Source organism: Lotus japonicus, chromosome 5 (assembly GCF_012489685.1).
Source record: "Lotus japonicus ecotype B-129 chromosome 5, LjGifu_v1.2".
Taxonomy (NCBI): domain Eukaryota; kingdom Viridiplantae; phylum Streptophyta; class Magnoliopsida; order Fabales; family Fabaceae; genus Lotus; species Lotus japonicus.
Window position 1 is genome coordinate 44,545,213 of NC_080045.1, and position 18,507 is coordinate 44,563,719.

Here is an 18,507-nt window from a genome sequence, read left to right on the forward strand (position 1 = left end):
CTAGAGATCTCAATAACATCAGCCATTACACTGTGAAAGAAAATGCTTGTAAGTTCAACTAATGGTGTAAGTTCCATATATATGCATGCAAGGCTACGTTTCGTAAAATGTGCTGAGTCAAGGGAACACATTTTCTTTTTCACATCTGCTACTGGAAGCATATTAGCTGGCAGTTTTGAGATGGTCCACTAGGGTCCCACTAGCCTCTTGACCATGACCATGGAAAACAATAATACAAACACTAGTTGGGTTGGGGTCTGGTCATAAACTCATATGTGACGGTTACTGGGGTTAGTGGGGACATGTGTCAACATCTGAATCTACTTTTCCATGCAATGGAATGGAGATGATAGTGGATACAAAATTTGTCTGCTTATGGCACATGGGTCCCTATGACACATAGGTGCTACGAAAAGAAATTACTTTTAACTTTTAACAGACCTAGTAAAAAAAACGGGTTCGGGCCTCTGCAAGCCCAAATAAATTTAATATCTACAGCCGAATAAATTGGGGGGGTCCTCAAATTAACAAAAATACGGGTCCGGGACCTCTTCCAGCCCAACCTACCTTAACACATCAAAAATCCTACAAAAAAAACTTCTAATATTCGTTTGATTGTCATCTCAGAAGATCTGAGTCTGTACTCGATTGAGATAACACATAGAACATATAGAACATCATGGATACAACATATAGAACATCATTGCCGGGAGATTCAAAGTTTGTACAGTACCGCAATTCACGAGGTGAGCATGGAGTAGGTAGATCCACGATGCCCGTTGCCGGAAATTTCTCCATCACAGACAACTTCACCGTCGAGGTCAACCTTCAGCGGCGGCCGTTGCGGTTAAGCTTCAACGGCGGCCAACGAGATGGGGCAGATCCACGATGCTCGATCCCGGACCCAATTACAGTTCAAATTGGATACCCATTACCTCAACAAAACCTAATATTCGATTATAGTAGGGTCAGATTATTTATTTCAAAACACTTTTTAATTAAAACATAATGACAATTAGGAAAAAAAAAAAAAAAAGCAACCTGTGATCACCGGTCAAACACCGGGCTCCAAAATTGGAGCCCGATTTTCGGGCTCCATGTTAGCCGAACCCTGTATAATAATCTCCCAAAACAAAGTATTCCTTATTTTCTATGTTTGTTCTCCCTGAGTTTTCATGTCTTCCATTTCCATTTCCTTTCCATGATTCTTAACGTACACCAATCTCGAAGGTTTCCTTCCACTCCCAATATTCTCACCCTTTCTTCCTCCATCTTCATCTCCAATATGGTTTCTTCTTCAACCATCCAATGCAGTCCCCTTCCTTTCGTTTTCGGCTCTGCATCATGGACTCTCATTCCGCTGCTGCTCCGCTTCTGCTTCTTCTACTCTTCCTCTTCCTCTCTTCAACTCCTTCATTCTCCTCCACCGACAATTTCCACCAAGCATCGTGAGTATTTCTTTCATTTTTCATCATTTCATGCTGGTGTGGTGTGAGCTTACTTACCTTATTCTTGTTGCTCTGTTTCTTCACGCATAGCTTCCCCATTGTGGAACCTGATTCTGGTCATACCAAACTTCGTCTTTCAAGAGAAGGGTTGGAGGTTATTCAGAGAATAACCAACCCCATTGCAGCTGTCGCGGTATGTTTTGCTTCAACTTCAAAGCATTCATTGTTTGTAAATTTGGGTTTTACTTATGTTTTCAATATGAAAATTTTCATGAACTTGGCATGATGATGGGATGTTCTTTTTACCATTACTCGTGTTGTAACACTGATTGTGACAAAAAGCCATTTAGCCTCTTGCTTGTGATACAAAGTGTGACAATATAAACATATTTGAGTAAATTGGCCTTTTGTCAAATATTATTATGCAAGTTCAGTCCAGACACTGGAACTTTCAATATTTCACAAATTAAAAATTATAGAAGTTGATTGTCCTAATTCCCCTCCAAATGTGAATATGGATACTGGGTTCTCATCAATTTTAAATTTTCTCTGAGATAGGCTCCTTTCATGTTACTAGCAAGAGAGGGTTGTGTTGCAATAAACTGAGATACAAAAGCAATTATATATAGGACTCGCAATCATTTATCTATGATCCATTAATTTTTATTCTTAACACCATTCTCTCATCTTAGTACATAACACAGGAAGATCCTGCCTGATCCTTACTCTTTTCTATAGTTTCTGAATAGTTTAAATGTTAGATAGCAGTTAGTCTATTAGTTCAGGACCAGAGTCTTTTTTTTAGAAACAAAAATATTCCATTTTTATACCAAGGGAAGCTCTAGCACAATAGTTTAAGCTAATCTATACAACTTCAGAAAATAAGCTCAAAATAGCTTATAGATAGGTCATAAGCTCTCAGGAATACTTGTATAAGAGCTTATACTATAAGATAAGTTCAAATAAGTTCTTCCAAACGAGAACTAAGATCAGACTCAAGTCATGTAATAAGTATCATGCATAGATAAAGTAAAACTTGCCGATCCAATGTGTCACCCTTCCCAGAACACTGTCACAATAGGAACTTCATAGCCCTAAGTTTCCTTTATCCATTTTCAAATCAAGAAATTACAACAATCCCCAACTAATAAGGCCAATCATCTTATCTAATTCATTTTGACCATTTGAGGCATTTAGTTTGTACAGTTATATTCCATAACTAGCCCAAATAAATAAGTAACCATGAGATATAGTTCCATATCCTATTCTCTGATATCGTTTTTGGATTTCCTGCCATTAAGAATATCAAATACAAGTAGTAGGAGTGTAGATAATATTCAGTTTGCTTTATATTTGACGGAACTGATTCTGATAACACATATAGAGCCAGTTTGGATGCGGCCAAAGCTTATTCTGTGCTCTTTTTAGTAGATAAGCTCCAAAAAGCCCATATCCAAACGTTATTATCATTAAGTCACGACACAGGAACTGGACTGATCTTATTCAATGTTATGTGCAGGAAATCTAAAAATGAAGGTAATTTCTCAATAATAAGATAACAAGGAAAAATATTGCAATCAGTATGAGTATGGGTGAACCTACAAATGTAAATTTCTAGATTCTAGAGTCTAGGAACTCCCTGATAGAACCCATAAGAATAACAGTAGTATATTGATGAAGAACCCTAATCCACAATTGGGAATTAAGGGAAAGATACAAGGAAGGATACCAAACACCCTCCCTAACCCCCAAGAGCTTCTCTCTCTAAACTCAATCCCCAAACTGAATACCAAGATCCTCTCAAATGACTCTCACACTCTTATTTACAGTTTTTTATTTCATTGATTCATTCTTTCTTTTTTTTATTACCTTCTATGTATAAGACCGAATCCAATTGATTTTGAATTTTCAAAAGGATCACTAACTAACTCCCATCCCCAACTAACTAATTAATAACCGTGAGTTCCTATCACTCCCCATTAACACCATGAAAAGACCTTTGTGACAAAAATTCAAATACTCTAAATGTGTTCTAAAACTGTATTTCGTTGTCAAGACTCGCGACTAAAATCAAAGAAATTTTTTGTTACGTGATTTACATGATCTCCAAATAACTTCCATTTCCTACATCCTATGATGGTGTCTAGCTGGTAAAAGGCCAACATTCAATACTTTTGTAAAGGATCAAAGCATAGTGTAAGCTTACTTTTCAATGATTACATAAAGGATCGACCACCTCTACTCGTTAAACCTTTGCTGATTACCAAATTTAGATGAAGAAGCTCTTAATTCCAAAGTTTAAGACCAATAGGCATGACCTGCAAACAATTCGGGACCTGGTCGAACAACAAAGGTTCATCAATTATCGCGTGATGAAGGGAAGCTAACTCCATCCTTGAGATGGCTTACTGCAGCGGGACATAACCAAGTCAGCATGTTTGGACCTAAAATCAGAGTAATATTTTTGTATGCACCAATATTGAATGGATGCCGGTAGCTCTGCCCAGACTTCATAGCCAGCCATTTTGCATGAATTCCTTCATGATACTCTATGGTTGTCATATTGTGAAGGATAAGGTAGACATGCCATCCAGACAGAGTTAAAAGCGTTATAGTCAAGGCCAAAATCATCAATCCATACTTTGATTTGTAATTCACATTGAAGCAAACTTGTGCAGTCCTGAAAAAATGTTCTTACTTCCATGTTTACCTGCTTGTGGTTTCAACATTTATCTGTTTATGGCTGTTTCTATCAGGTGATTGGGCCGTATCGTTCTGGAAAATCTTTTTTGCTTAATCAGCTGCTCTCTCTTTCTTGCTATGAAGGTGCATCTTTTATGCAATTAGAATTTACCCTTGTTATCCATATCTTGTGATTTTTTTTCTCTGTCAATATTTGATTGTTTCTATGATTTTCTGAGAATATGTTTTTTTGTTAGGATTTGGTGTTGGGCACATGCGTGACACCAAGACAAAAGGTAGTTGGAAATTTTGATTTTTCTCCTGAATATGCTTAACTGGACTTAGATATAATATATTTTTTTATCTTTTGCTTCACAACTTCAGGAATATGGGTTTGGGGAACACCTATAGAGTTGGATATCGACGGAGTAAGAACTTCTGTCTTTTACCTTGATACGGAAGGATTTGAAAGTGTTGGGAAGTCTAATGTCTATGATGATCGGTAATCACTGATTGACCAAGCATTATGTATTCTGTGCTTAATCGTATATAGTTTTCAGTTGACGTTTTCTCATGTTTGCTTTTGCAGGATATTTGCTCTTGCAACTGTCATGAGTTCTGTGCTTATATATAATTTGCCTGAGACGGTTAGTTATTTTCGACTTCCTCCCCCAATTTCATGTTCATTGCTGGTGTATGTCTTTTTGTAATGTTAAAATGGACAAGAGAACAAAGTTCTGTTTTGAGATTGAACAATGTAGAAAAACATAATTTATGTTTCAGTGTTGAGTATAAATGTATAATGCTGGGTTCTGTGTACCTTATGGTATATATATCAGTCTGGAGGATAATTTTGCGTTTTTAATAGTTGGGTTTCTTCTAAAAGATTAGTTAAGATATGGGATGTCTAATTGCTATGTTCTGGATAGCACAATTAATATTAGGGACGGTTTAAAGCAAGAATACAGTATGGACAGAGGATTTTCCGATTTGGGGATCCATGAAACTGAAGCTCCCTCAGTCAACAATTAACTTGTCAAAGCATCATAGAATAGTGGACAAAATGTAGCCCGTAATAATGATTTGATGACGGGTTCTAAAGTCCATTGCTTGACACATTGTGTATTTTTTGGGGCTATAGGCTCTTCAGTAGATTTTCTTGGATTTTTAGTCACCTTAAGCAAACTGTGGTATAATATGGAGATATTAAAACCCTACCTTGTTCTTATAATTGTAAACTAGTACTGAAAGTTGGGTTACTGTTTGGCTTTTATCAACTGACCACAAATCAGTTTTCTTTTCATCTTCTCGTATTGAAAACTGTCATATTTACATTCCCACCTTACATCTTCAAACACATTTAACTCCTGCCAGTGTCATCATCTTATTATAGTAGGTTGTCATTTCTAATCACCTTGATGCAACCACCACATTTGGGTATTCAGCTCGAACAACTGAGAATGATTGTTGAGGTCTGAATAACAAAGGCAGAAGATAGACTGTTAGGATGTATGAGAAAATAGGGGTTATTAGTAGTAGGTTAGTAATTACTAGGAGGGCATTAGTTAGACAAGTAAAAAAGGGATGTGAGGTTAGAGAGGCATCCATTCAGTTCGTTACTTGGTAAAACAGATCAGTGGCTCAAATGTCAGGGGAAACCCTTAGAGAAGAGTTCCCTCCTATTCTGTTCATTCTTTGTATTCAATAACAATGGACTCTTTCAATTCTGACTCCTCAGTTCCTATTTTGGACTGAATAATTCTTTAATTGCTTATTTCTGATTGAATTTGTATAGAATTAAATAGCCTAGGACAGGAACAACAATCCCAGACAATTAGCTATTACACAGGGTGGGAAATCAGGAGTCAATGGCATAACCGTATAAGTTACATAAAATTTATATCCATTTATTTTAGGTTTAAATTAAGCTGATCATTGACAGACAGCTAACGACTAATTTTTAGAGACATATAACATACAATTTAGCTGAGAAAGCCAATCTAAAACGTTTTCATCTTTGTGTATTCAGATACGTGAAGCTGATATCTCTCGACTCTCATTTGCAGTTGAGCTTGCTGAAGAATTTTATGGGAGGTTTGCATCTAGTTGACTTTGTTAATATTATCAAGATTGCCATATTTTGTCTCCCTGTCCTTTTAATATTGGTTTGTAAAATGTCTTAGTGTTAGGAATAAATTATGGTTTCTAACTTGTTTATTTGATTCGTATATTTGCATATCTCAAATTTGCAACTGATGTATGTTAAACAGAGTGAAGGTAGGCACATTGCCTTAATATTGTTGCCATTGATCTAACCTTTCTTTCTGTTTTTAAATTTCGATTTCAACTTTCTCATTTGTAAATCAATTTTAGTTTGAATGTTATCACATTTTGTAGGGCCAAGATGTGGCATTTGAACCTGCTAAGCTCTTGTGGCTTATTCAACGTGATTTTCTACGTAAGTTAACTTTGCTCACTCATGTAGACGTAGTTATGTCTATACTTCAGGAGGTTGTCTGCTACCTTTTCTATCCTATGGCTTCCCCCCTTTATTTAGTCTTCTGTCAACCATCCCATTCAATGTTTTCGTCACTGATAAATCTTTGGCATTGAGCCTCTTGCTGCTGTACATATACATTGTTAGAGATGTAATTAAGTCATTTATGAGTCTTTACCTAACAGGTTAAATTTTTAAGAATGTTGGTCATTGACATAGAGCCTGTATGATCAATTGGTAAAAAAAAGTTCTTTACTACCTTAATTTTTCTTAGTAGAAGTTCAATTTCTTCCTATGGTTAAATAGGCCTGTGCATTGGCCATGCTCCAATCCCAAAGGCCTTTGCATGATCAGTCTTGATAGTTGTATTTGATATCCATTGTGTGTAGTTGTGTACCCTATTGGATATTGATATTTTCCTTAATCGTCCACAGAAGGTAAATCAGTGCAAGAAATGGTGAATGAAGCTCTTCGACGAGTCCCAAATATTAATGGTCAGCATCATTGCTTGCAGCTTTGGATGTAATTTACCTTTTCACAGTATGATTCTTCATATTTTTAAAACAAATGATCTGATGGAAGGCTTTATTTATTATTTAATTTCAGGGGACAAAAGTATTGACTTGGTATTTCTCATGTGGAGTTCAATTCCCATATATCAGTAGAATATTACAGTTCGGAAACAGAATATTTGTACTAAAAGTTAACTTCACCAGGTCAATCAAATCCGGGACTCATTGGCTATTATGGGTGACAATAGCACTGCCTTTAGTTTACCACAAGTATGTTTTGGTCCCATATTTTGAATTCTCTTTCATTTCTTACCCTTTCAGTACTTTCTTTATTGATATTATTATTATTATTATTAAAATCATTGCATTGGTTGATCTAACGGATCATTGGACATTAACAGCCACATCTCCAGCGGACAAAGCTTTGTGATATGAAGGATGTTGAACTTGATGAATTATATGTTAAGAGAAGGGAGCAATTGAAGGAGCTTGTTGCTAGTATGATCTCTCCAAAGATTGTACAGGGAAAGACTTTAAATGGGAAGGAGTTTGTATCCTTCCTGGAGCAGGTACTTAGCTTTAAGTGTTCTTATTAGAATAGGAATTAACAAATGTAATCTTAGATGGATATGGAGTAGAGCTTTTAAACAATTTTTCACGGAGAGGTGGATGAAAGGGACCACTTAAGTGTTACTTGTTATAGAAAAGTACCACTTATGCATAACAGAAATTTTTGTACATACTTATGATTTGTAGTGTTTCATGTGTGGGTGGTGAAGAGCTAACAAAAAATTAGACATAACTTTGCGAAATGAGAATGTTAGGGCAAATGAATACAAAAAACAAGATAGGATTAGAAATGAATGTATAGGACAGAAAGTTGGTGTAGCACTTATTGTGGAAAAGGTAGTATTTTGTCCTAGGTGGTATGTGAAGAAAACCTTTAGAAGTCCCTGTTAGGAGAGTAGATTAGATGTTGTCTCAATAGTTAGAGATAGAGATAATACGACAAAAAACTATAGGCGAAACCATTAAAAGGAATTAGATTTAAATGGCTTTTCATCAGACATGATTTATGATATAACATTATGGTGTTGTTTGATTCATGAAACTGACTCCCTTTGGGAAAATAGCTTTGGTTGTTATTTTTGTTGATGCCTTTTGCAATTATTGTAATTCATAAGTGAGAGTAGAATTCATTTGTTACTAGTAATACTTAAACCTTGATGCTTAGTAAGGTGCATATGATTTTACATTTTTCACTTTCTATTCTATGAAGTTTCCTATGTTAATGTTCCACTCTTTGTTAGCTTAATATTGTCAGATTAAGGCTAATGATTGAACAATATAAAAATAAGATATTGCTTTGGATGTGACTTTATTATGTACATCTCCATTAAGCCACTTTGATTTTGACATTTCAAATTTAGATACTTGAAGCCTTAAACAAAGGAGAGATTCCATCAACAGGTTCTCTTGTGGAGGTTTTCAATAAGGGTATTCTTGAGAGATGTCTTAAGTTGTACAGTGAAAAAATGGCAACTTTGGGTCTACCTCTTCCTGAGGAATCTCTGCAAGAAGCCCATGATAGGTCTAGTGATGAAGTCAGGCAAGCCTTTGATCAGCAACATTTTGGCCATCACCATGCTAATAGATCAATCCTGCAGCTGGATGAAGAAATACAAAAGGTAAGGTGTTGTTTGAATTATTAAAGATTGTAGTTGATTGAAAGCTTAAAAGTATCATTGGCTTCTAGGGAATCCACTTAGCGACTAAATTTATATTAGCTAAAGCTAGCTAAATGATTTTCTCTCATTATTTATATTTTTATGGTTTTAGTTTTAAACTCTAAAAGGTTATTTTCAAAATTAAAGGAAATGTTTGGGAGATCCTGTATATAATAGTCATCTTATCGACATAGTTTTCAACCAATTATATAAAGCACCAAGTCCTGTAGAAAAAAAATGAAGACCCTCTAGTTGATTTACTCTTAATAGTGGAGGGAGTCAGAAGAGTAGAGTAATAGCATAAGTTTGAAGGATATGCCTATAGAACTTCCAAATATCAATGTGTGTTGTTATAACTATGATGGTTATATTTGATGATTTCTGGTCCTTTGCTTTCTGCATTATTTTGGTCTTAAAATTTGAAACTCGTGATTTAGGCTTATAACTTAGTAACTTATTGGGAAAAATCATGCAGATACATAATAATGTGATTTTGCAAAATGAGTATCAATCTTCAAAGCTCTGCGAGGCTGCATACACCAGATGTGAGGACAAAATGGATCAGCTTCAAGTTCTCAGGCTTCCTTCCTTGGCGAAATTCAATGCAGGTTCCCTGCAATGTTATCACAGTATTGAGAATGAATGTGTTGGACCTGCAAAAACAAATTACCAGCAACGCATGATGAAGGTCTGATATGATAACTGTATTATGTCATTTTGTACCTGCTACTTGTGGTTTACTATATTCTGTGGGAGTTCACGGGGACATAGAAACAATTTTCTATTTTTATTCTTAGTGGAAATGAGACAGGAAGGCCTTAAATGCTTTAATGATTATGCAGATGTTGAGGAAGTCTCGGTCTCAATTTATAAAGGAGTACAACCGCAGGCTTTTCAATTGGTTGGTGGCCTTCTCCCTGGTTATGGTTGTAATTGGGCGCTTTATTATAAAGTTCGTTTTGATTGAAATTGGAGCATGGATACTCTTTATATTTCTGGAGACCTACACTAGGATGTTTTGGTCAGCAGAGTCACTTTACTTTAACCCAGTTTGGCATTTTATTGTTGCTACTTGGGAAACTCTTGTTTACAGCCCAATCCTTGATCTTGACAGGTAAACTGTTTCCATAGTTCTTCCAATATTATTTTTCCATTTTCATACTTTCTGATTAGTATCCAAACAGGCATTTTGATTCTTTTTACTCACATAGTTACTTCTTGAAAGCATTAATTGTCAAGCGGTACCTAGAAGTGATCAACAATATGTGATTATGTTTGTTTGCTTTTCTTTCTGTCTAATAGCTTGTTTGAATCAGCTTCTCTTTCATCAAATCAATTCTTAACCTCATAAGCTACTCGCAAAAGCGTCTTCCGAAAACTGAATCTTACTTCAGAATCAATTTAGAAAGATTTCAAACATGCACTAAGTTTGAGCTTCAGTCCCCCCTCCCTCTCTTTTTCAATTGTTCATTTTATCCTTATTAAAATTTCTAAATGTAAATCTGTTGCCATATTTGTGCTTAATCATTCCCTTGTATAATAATTTTGGTATGAGTGAAAATTTACATACTAATGGTATTTTCATATTGTATAATAATTTTGGTGATTGAAAATTTGAAACAGATGGGCAATTCCCCTTGGTGTAATACTGTCATTGCTCTTCCTTTATTGGCGGTGTTATGGGAAAATGAACTATGGATCCCAGTGGACATTGCCTTTATACAGCAGCAATAAGAATGGTCCAAATCGACCAAGAACAGACTAAATCTATGGTGTTGCAAGCATGCTTTGGAAATCTGGCACATGCTTTGGTGACTAGATCTATGGTGTTGCAAGCATCCTTTTCATCTTAAAAGGTTATTTTACAGAGTGTAAAAATGTCTTCTGAGGGTGATTGGTTCACCTCTCCCTGCAGCTTCTACAGCTTCAGCACCTCCAAAACTGTTCTTTGTTGCCAAATGGCATTATCTATTGATTTATTTTTACTAGGGTATTACTTCAATTACTTTATTACTTATGTAGGATTTGAGAGTAACTTGGTATATGGACTTGTAAACGGGTCAATTTAAAGAAAGGGAATAGAGGTTGATTGTTTGTTCATTTGTTTCAAGTTGGTGGGTTAAGGTTTGCATATAATCTTTCATACTATTTGAGGATTATTCACTTCTTGGAATTCAGGTAATACGTGCACACAACTTCTTGAAATTGAGATAAAAAATAAGGTAACCAACGCCACTCATTTTGATTGTGAATTAAATAAATCTAACCAAACTCAACCTATCTAATTTACATGTTGAATTAGCTCATCGAAATTAAACAAAAATAAGAAAATAAGTATTAAAAAAAACTTGAATTGTTTCATGGGTTCTTAGTTTGGTGTTCTTGGTCAAGTCAAGTAATCACATGATGGTCACCACATATATCGCCCACATAATCCACATACATCTTATTTAAGCTGAAAAAATCTACTTCATAGTGAAGTTAGCTTTTTCAACTAACAGGTCGTCACATGTTTGAACCACTGCTAGATATCTTGGGGTAAAGTAAATGTAAGTTTTTTGTAAGTGTTCTTTAAGTCCGACAGTTTTCTCTGCCTTAGACTGAAGCATCATCCCCTCATCCCAAATTTCTACTTCATCGAAAAAACTTAATTGTGGGATATTAACAATTTAGGTCAAAACCAAAATTGTTGGTAAAAATAGGGCCTAAAACTCTAAAAAAAAGTCATAAATATGTTTGAGGTCTCTTGTAACACCCCAATTCTAAACGGTATATGTATTGCAAATATCAGAGTGATAAAAATTCTAACACTCATGGGGCATTACATAATCACTTAAAACATTATCATAATGCTCCTGTAACAGATACATAGCACATAAACTTTGAGATGAACTCATAAATAAACTTAAATGCTCTTGTGACAGTTAATTAGTCTTTGAACTAGTTCACTTTGACAAATAGTTATGCAGCGAATCCAGTGTCTTTAAAACTTAAAGAAAACATAGTATCTTGCCCACAACTTAAAACAGAAACAACTTCTCAAATAACAACTTAATTCAAATTATAACAGAAGGAAAACAAGCGTCCATTTCCCCCCCGAGTGCTACGTATCAGAGCAAGGACTCCAACTCGAAATAAAGGCTATAGACTACTCCTCCTAATTACCTGCACGTTACCAACAAGGGTAACATTCAAACAGAAGGGGTGAGATATCGAGTATCATAAATATAAGAATGGCAATAAATATGCTAGATTAATGCCACACCACTTCTTTTTATATTCATATAGCTCAGTTACTAAAACAGTCACAAATAACGTCATCGACTCGGATACAATTCGAACACAACAATGACTATGCATATGTATGTGGTACCAACAGGGCTTCAGCCCTCATCACGAATTGCCAATTATTGGAGGCACAAGGCATAAGCCTTCATCACAAATCGCCAATACAGGCCATCACAGAGTATGCAGATGCTATGCGACTCAAAAGGACGTATACATCTCATAATCATCACTTCAACATGAGGCATTGCGCCTATATCACTACATCACTAACATCGCTTAAAACAACACAATTCAGCACACATGCATTTTTATCAACTATACAATTACCCTGACATCTTAGGCAATTTTGGCACCAAATCAATGAAACAACTCACTTAAGCATGCAATCATGGAAGAAGCTATCACATATGGTAAATAAATTATGGATTTCATGCTAAAGGTGTTCAGCCACATGCATCATCCTCATAGCTAATACATGGAACATAAAGACACTAACTTTCATACAACATGTAAGCTAAATCTAATTATATTTCCAAAACAATCAGAATTTCCGTAATCTGGAAAAACAGCAGGAACACCAGCCACTAAAAGCGGTCTCCTGAATTCGTTACTGAACCAAAAATCATGTATTTTATATGCCTAGAAAGCTAACTTAAAGTCCTACAATTTCTTAGTTGATCACATCTTCATTTGAGCACTCTAACTGGGCGAAAACAGGTCTCGAAGTGTACTGTCCAGCCCAGGAAATTTTGGACAGCAGCACAGCATCATCAAATCCGTGCATAAATCATATAGCAGTTCAGGAATTACGCTCACAGCAGAAACATATTTCAGTAGAGATAACCTACAGGATTCGTTACTTGTTCAAAAATTACAAATGACCTCAATTTGAAAAGCTAACAGAAAACTCTACCTCTTTCTAGTTCATCAAAGAATTTTCTGGGCACATTAACAAGGTGAAAAAATCACGTTGAAGTTCACTGGCAGAGATAGCAGATACAGAGCGCAGAAAAACATGGTTTACTAAACTGAACTTACAGACCTCGTCTCTCAACCAAAAATTATGTACCATATCACTCCAGAAAGCTCTTTCAAAGGCCTACACTTTCTCAGTTCAACGCAACATTATTCGAGCACTCTAAACAGGCTCTAAAAGGCTTCGAAAGTCACGGTTCATACCAGGAAAATGACCAGTCCGTTTTATGTTCAAAAATAAGTGATTAAAGTTGTTTCTCATCAAACAAGACAAAAAACCTAACAAGCATGCTACCTAACAGTCCTTATGTGCGTGATCATAAAGAAAATCAAAAGGGAACCTCAACCCAAAACTCCTAGCATACTACTGTTCTGCCCTCACCCCGTTCAATCACACAAAAGAAAATCCCAAAATCAATGGATTTCAAATCAGATTTCCAGAACATCATTAACAGAAACAATTCTACATCTCCCAAATCCCTAATATCATTCACCATAATTCCATTAGAAACTCAAAATCCCACCCTTACCTTTGGATTGAGTGCAGCTCCCCGTTCCCGATCGAATTCTCCGAAGCCGATCCGCTCTCCCTCTCTTCCTGCTACTTCACGCACAACCTTCTTCTTTTTTTTTTCTCCTTCTTTCACGCGTCCTCTTCTTTCTTATTTTTTTTTTCTTTAGCTGCTTCCCCATCCTTATTAAACCATCTAAACCTAATTCCTCAAGGGCTAAACTAAAAATCCTAAAATCTCTCCTAGTCCTTGTCTCTATTTTTAATCCTAACTTTCACCCCCTAGCTCTCTTCCATTTCATAAAACACACTCAGCATCACAAAAAAATTATTTTATTTCATTAAAGTATTAATATATCACCTATTAAACCCCCATACAATATAATCTTAATTAAAATAAAATACCAACATTATTTTAATTAAAAACGGGGTGTTACATCTCTAACTTTGTAAGATGAATCAAATAGGATCTCGCACGGCCAGTTGAGGTGACCATGTGGATTTTTTCTTATTAATTTTAAACCCTCTAAATTTTTCTTGATCACATGTAATTCTTCCTCTTCCACCTTCATCCTCTTATTTCATCTTCTTCACTAAATCTTACCCATATAAAAAACCCGAAATCAAAAATTCAAATCACCTTCATCTTCTTCCCCAAACTCAACCCACTCTTATCTCATTATGGTAAAAATGCAAAAATTAAAAAAATATCATTACATACACATTTATATTATATTATTATTATTGACAATCTTTTTTTTTTTTCTTTTTCCATTACGCAAAAACGAGCAGTTTTGAGTTTTCCGTCCCTTCGTTGCTCCGATCGCGCCTCCCGTTCCCGCCGGCCGCCGCACGTCCGAGCTTCTTTGTCACAGCTCGTCTGAGCTCCATCCAGTTTGCGACTGCAACCACCAGATCCACCGCCAAGTCGCGCGCTCCGCTCCCCACCACCAGAGACAGGGTTTTCTTTTGTCTCGTCTCTTTGGGTAAGATTCCACACAATTTTCATACTACATTTTTGCCATTTTCATGCCAGAGAGTGAATGTTCTGTCTTGGCTTTACATAGTTGATTGAGAGGAAAAGTTTTTGATGCAGAAGCATGGTATTTCTCAATATTCATTGTTTTTTCTATCTGAATGTGACCTCTTAATTGGTTTTTTAGGTTAGGGTCTTGAGTGGATTGATAAACTCTGCTGCTTTATACTGGTTTTTCATTGTAACTTTTTTTCTATATTTTCCAATTTGCAAATCACTTGGCAAAGTAACTAATACAACAAAATGAGAGAACTTTTGAACTTTTTTCGACTAATATTTTGATTCTGAATTCACTCTATATCAATCAGACTTGAGAAATGCTGGGATTTTCATATGGAGAAATATTTCTGTTGCTTGGAGCCACTGCTGCTGTCATTGGTTAGTCCATGCTACTCTTGCATCTGTTGTTTATCTTGTAGTAGGATTATAAATTGCTTATCTCGCAAATGGGTGTTTATTAGGTCCAAAGGATTTGCCAATGATCTCCAGAACAGCAGGGAGGCTAGCTGGTCGAGCTATTGGATACGTACAATTGGCTCGCGGTCAGTTTGATAATGTTATGCAGCAATCTCAAGCACGTCAGGTACTCCATTTTCCCCAATCAGAGTTATATAACTCACAGGATCAGTTTCATTAGGGTATTACTATTATATACTGACTTGTAATATTGATCACAAATCAGTGTTATTAATTGCGGATGGCGGAAAGCCAAAATCCCGCCATACATGACAAATAATGGCGGGATATCGGCCATGGTGGAAAGCCAATAAACCGCCATGACGGATAATTGATAACACTGTCACAAATGTGTTATATTTGGTTTCTCGAAAAAAGTGGGGAAATTAATCCAATAAATAATTTAATTTCTTTAAAAGAAGTCCTGGAATGGCTAAGTGGGGAAAGGGGTTGCGATTTTAATTTGAAAAGGAGATGACTATTTGGCACTCTTGAATCTTAACAGCATGCGGTTCACTTTGAATTTCTCAGACCATAATATCAAATAAAAACATGAAGTTGTATTTGTAATTTTATATTCCATGAAGCATTGTTTGTATTATTGTCTTTATCTGTTTTGTCTTTTAGGTTCACAAGGAACTACAGGACACAATGGCACAACTAGATGCTATTCGTCATGAAATTCGAAGTATATCATTTATGAATCCTGCCCCAGCCCAAAGGGTTGTGGATAATCCTGACCAGACACCTATCTCAAATGGTATTATTTTCATGATTTAGTTTGGAATGTAGTTTGGTATTGGTACTGTATACTGACAATTCTGACTTCTGAGATCTTGTATAATCCTGTTATCTTCTGTTGTAGCTAATACAGACTGTACGAAACCTGAAGATACTGGAGTGAAAAATCCAATACCCTCTGTTATCAAGGTTTATTGACCTGATCCACAACTTGAATAATTATATACATCTTGAGGAACTAAGTTTGCTCACATGTCTGTTATTATTTCCAGGATTCAACTTCAATGCCCTCCAATTCATGCAATATGCAAAGTCAAGCAACTACTTATGCTAGATTGGCAGAGTCCCCTGCCATAAAGGATGGCTTATTGGCAAGTAGTACTGGAGTTGAGAAAGATGAACAACAGCTTCTTGTCTTACCAATTTCTGCTGAAAGTTCTGGACTCCTACCAAATCGTGGGGGTAATGTTAACTTATGTTTTTTAGTTGGCTTTCCTTACCATAATTGTATATTATCTGTTTGGCATACTTATGTTATAGAGTTTTTCACTTGACTTTACAGTTTGTGCATCATATATTTTGGATGCAGTCATGTTGTGGGTGTGACTTCCTGTCTATGCATCGCTTACATATTTCTGTATGAGCACTAAAATATGTAGCAGTTTGTTCATCAATTAAACACATACATTCAGAAGTTTTCAGATGTCATTTTGTTAATCTGTACAATTATTTCATTTGGAAATTGGACTTCATTGGGTTAGCTAGAAAGCTCAGAAGTGGAGCTTTGTATCTTGAGTCTAATTCACTGCATTACCTGTGGCTCATTTGGTAGCACTAGAATATAATAAAAATTGTATTTATTTCATTCTGAAAAGCATAAATTCCTCCTTTTCTTTATTTTTTAAGAATTCATTGTAGCTTTATGTCTTGTCCGTCCATGACTGAGTGATCAGTTAATAGCTGTATTGCATATTATTTTTAGGCTTCTGTTTTTTTCTGGAATGATATCTGATTTAAAACTATCTTTGGTTGTATTAGCAGCTGATGTGAAAGGATCTGACATAGTTCTGGAAGCAATTTTAGAGGCAGAGGTTGCTCATAATGCAAAGGAATTCTTTTCACAGCCCCAAAATCAAATATGATTGATATGGTAATCCTACATAATACCTTATTTTTCTTCTTGTTGTAGTGCATTTGTAAATTCAAAATAGTATATATTTATATTTTATGTTGAAGGTATTGGTCGATGATGTTTCTATTCTTTAGTTACTAGTTTCGATGAGGTTTCCTCTTTCAATTCCCTCACTAAAATAAAATTTTAGCGAGATGATGGCAAAGTAGTAGTTTAAGTTTTTTGTAATCTTCTATTTGTCGCGTGGTTGGGGCATGGATGAGCTTTTATGAAATATATTCAGAGTATGTGTATTTTTACTTTGGTTGATAGTATTCAAGAACTAACTCTTACTGTTTTTTAATGGATCTGGGGAAGAGGTTATTGGAGTTTGGAGAGGGGGGTGGGTTGGAGACTAAGTGTGTTTCTTCTATAATTGATTCGAAAGACAAAATCAATTATGGGAGGAAGCTTATGTGTCTAGCTTCTGCCTTCTGGGTTTTATAATTGATTTTGAGGAAATTCAAACATGCAATTAGACGTTGTTCATCATAATGCATCCCACCTCCTGAGTTGTCTATGAGGGATGCAGGGCAGAACTAACTCTCCTAGAAGACTTTAGCTAATTGATGAAGACTTGTGAATGATTTTTCTTTGTTTCGATATCAGGCCAGACCATGCTTTCAACAAGGCTAGAATATCACTGGAAACAATCAGGCTTATGTCTCAAAAAATTTAAGTAGGCCATACATATTTACGCAAAGTTTAACTTGACTGTGTCTATCGCACCCCTAGTTGGCGTTGTCTTCTAGGGATATATATGATCATTTTAACTCAATATATAGGGTACCAATAATATATTTCCACTCACTAATTAGGAGCCATAATATTTTCCACACACTAATTTTCATAAACTCAGATTCCCCAAATATCTCTTTCCCTTTATGCATTGCCGTTCCCTTATCCCTCAAGCCACCTATGGTTGCTTTACCATCAATGGCAAACTCAAATTGTTAATCGCTTTGCCAAGGTCACAATGCTGGCGCATTTCTATGATTTAGTTGTTTTGAAATCTTAATTTGTTGAATAGTTAGTTCATGATATGTTATCAAAGTCTGTAGGACTCATAAGTTTGTAGTTTGATCATTGGTTTCCTTATTTCAAAAAAAAAGTTGAATTGAAACATAAAGGTAGATGAGTGTGTTTCATGCAAGAGCCAATTAGACCGGTGATGTAACTTGCACCACGGCACGGTCTAATAGATTAACGACAATGGGATGTCTTCACCTAGCAGTTGAAGCTTTTTGTTACCATGATATCACTGTACTTTCATTAAGATCATTTCCATGTGGGTTATGTCTAACTAAATTTTTTAGTGTGTTTGACACGTGAACTGAACGGAAGTGTTTTCGCATTGGAACATGTGCTAAGAGCATCTCCAATGCTAGTTCTTAATTCTTAGTTCTTAGCACTATTCATGTGGGCCCGTACTGCCACATGTGCTTAAGCAACTCTTTGCAGAT

The 18,507-nt window shown here is 35.8% G+C and overlaps 2 protein-coding genes and 1 long non-coding RNA gene across 4 annotated transcripts; 2 read left to right on the top strand and 1 right to left on the bottom strand.

Annotated features, from left to right (window-relative positions):
- The first annotated feature begins 506 nt into the window (after positions 1-506).
- On the top strand, positions 507-10,966 carry LOC130721251 (uncharacterized). The gene is made up of 17 exons (XM_057572016.1): positions 507-1,448; positions 1,539-1,641; positions 4,205-4,274; positions 4,388-4,426; positions 4,515-4,632; positions 4,720-4,777; positions 6,160-6,224; positions 6,401-6,407; positions 6,528-6,588; positions 7,062-7,121; positions 7,234-7,253; positions 7,344-7,409; positions 7,541-7,708; positions 8,570-8,827; positions 9,342-9,554; positions 9,709-9,980; positions 10,490-10,966. Exons 1-17 carry the CDS (start codon positions 1,309-1,311, stop codon positions 10,629-10,631), a joined length of 1,860 nt encoding a protein of 619 aa, XP_057427999.1. The 5' UTR covers positions 507-1,308; the 3' UTR covers positions 10,632-10,966.
- Positions 10,967-11,666: 700 nt separating this feature from the next.
- LOC130718672 (uncharacterized) lies at positions 11,667-14,031 on the bottom strand. Its single transcript, XR_009012759.1, has 2 exons — positions 13,660-14,031; positions 11,667-12,031 (listed from the first exon to the last, which is right to left on the bottom strand). It is a non-coding gene; the product is annotated as an uncharacterized LOC130718672 (long non-coding RNA).
- A 155-nt stretch (positions 14,032-14,186) lies between these two features.
- Positions 14,187-17,298, top strand: LOC130717008 (uncharacterized). 2 transcript variants are annotated; one of them, XM_057567094.1, is made up of 8 exons: positions 14,187-14,324; positions 14,433-14,626; positions 14,985-15,054; positions 15,138-15,259; positions 15,760-15,892; positions 15,998-16,062; positions 16,146-16,335; positions 16,912-17,298. In XM_057567094.1, the coding sequence occupies exons 3-8, from the start codon at positions 14,994-14,996 to the stop codon at positions 17,013-17,015; spliced, it is 675 nt and encodes a 224-aa protein (XP_057423077.1). In that variant the 5' UTR covers positions 14,187-14,324; positions 14,433-14,626; positions 14,985-14,993; the 3' UTR covers positions 17,016-17,298. The 2 variants fall into 2 exon arrangements, with proteins under 2 accessions (XP_057423077.1, XP_057423078.1); XM_057567095.1 differs by lacking the exon at positions 14,187-14,324 and having other exon boundaries at positions 14,399-14,626; positions 16,915-17,298.
- The last annotated feature ends 1,209 nt before the right edge of the window (positions 17,299-18,507 follow it).

Excerpts from the sequence above, each read along its gene's own strand:
- LOC130721251 (XM_057572016.1), top strand. The coding sequence starts at position 1,309 with ATGCAGTCCCCTTCCTTTCGTTTTCGGCTCTGCATCATGGACTCTCAT. Across the intron at positions 4,778-6,159 it reads TATATAATTTGCCTGAGACG|ATACGTGAAGCTGATATCTC; the intron begins GTTAGTTATTTT and ends TTGTGTATTCAG. Across the intron at positions 6,589-7,061 it reads TATTCAACGTGATTTTCTAC|AAGGTAAATCAGTGCAAGAA; the intron begins GTAAGTTAACTT and ends AATCGTCCACAG.
- LOC130717008 (XM_057567094.1), top strand. The coding sequence starts at position 14,994 with ATGCTGGGATTTTCATATGGAGAAATATTTCTGTTGCTTGGAGCCACT. Across the intron at positions 16,063-16,145 it reads CAATACCCTCTGTTATCAAG|GATTCAACTTCAATGCCCTC; the intron begins GTTTATTGACCT and ends TATTATTTCCAG. Across the intron at positions 16,336-16,911 it reads ACTCCTACCAAATCGTGGGG|CAGCTGATGTGAAAGGATCT; the intron begins GTAATGTTAACT and ends TGGTTGTATTAG.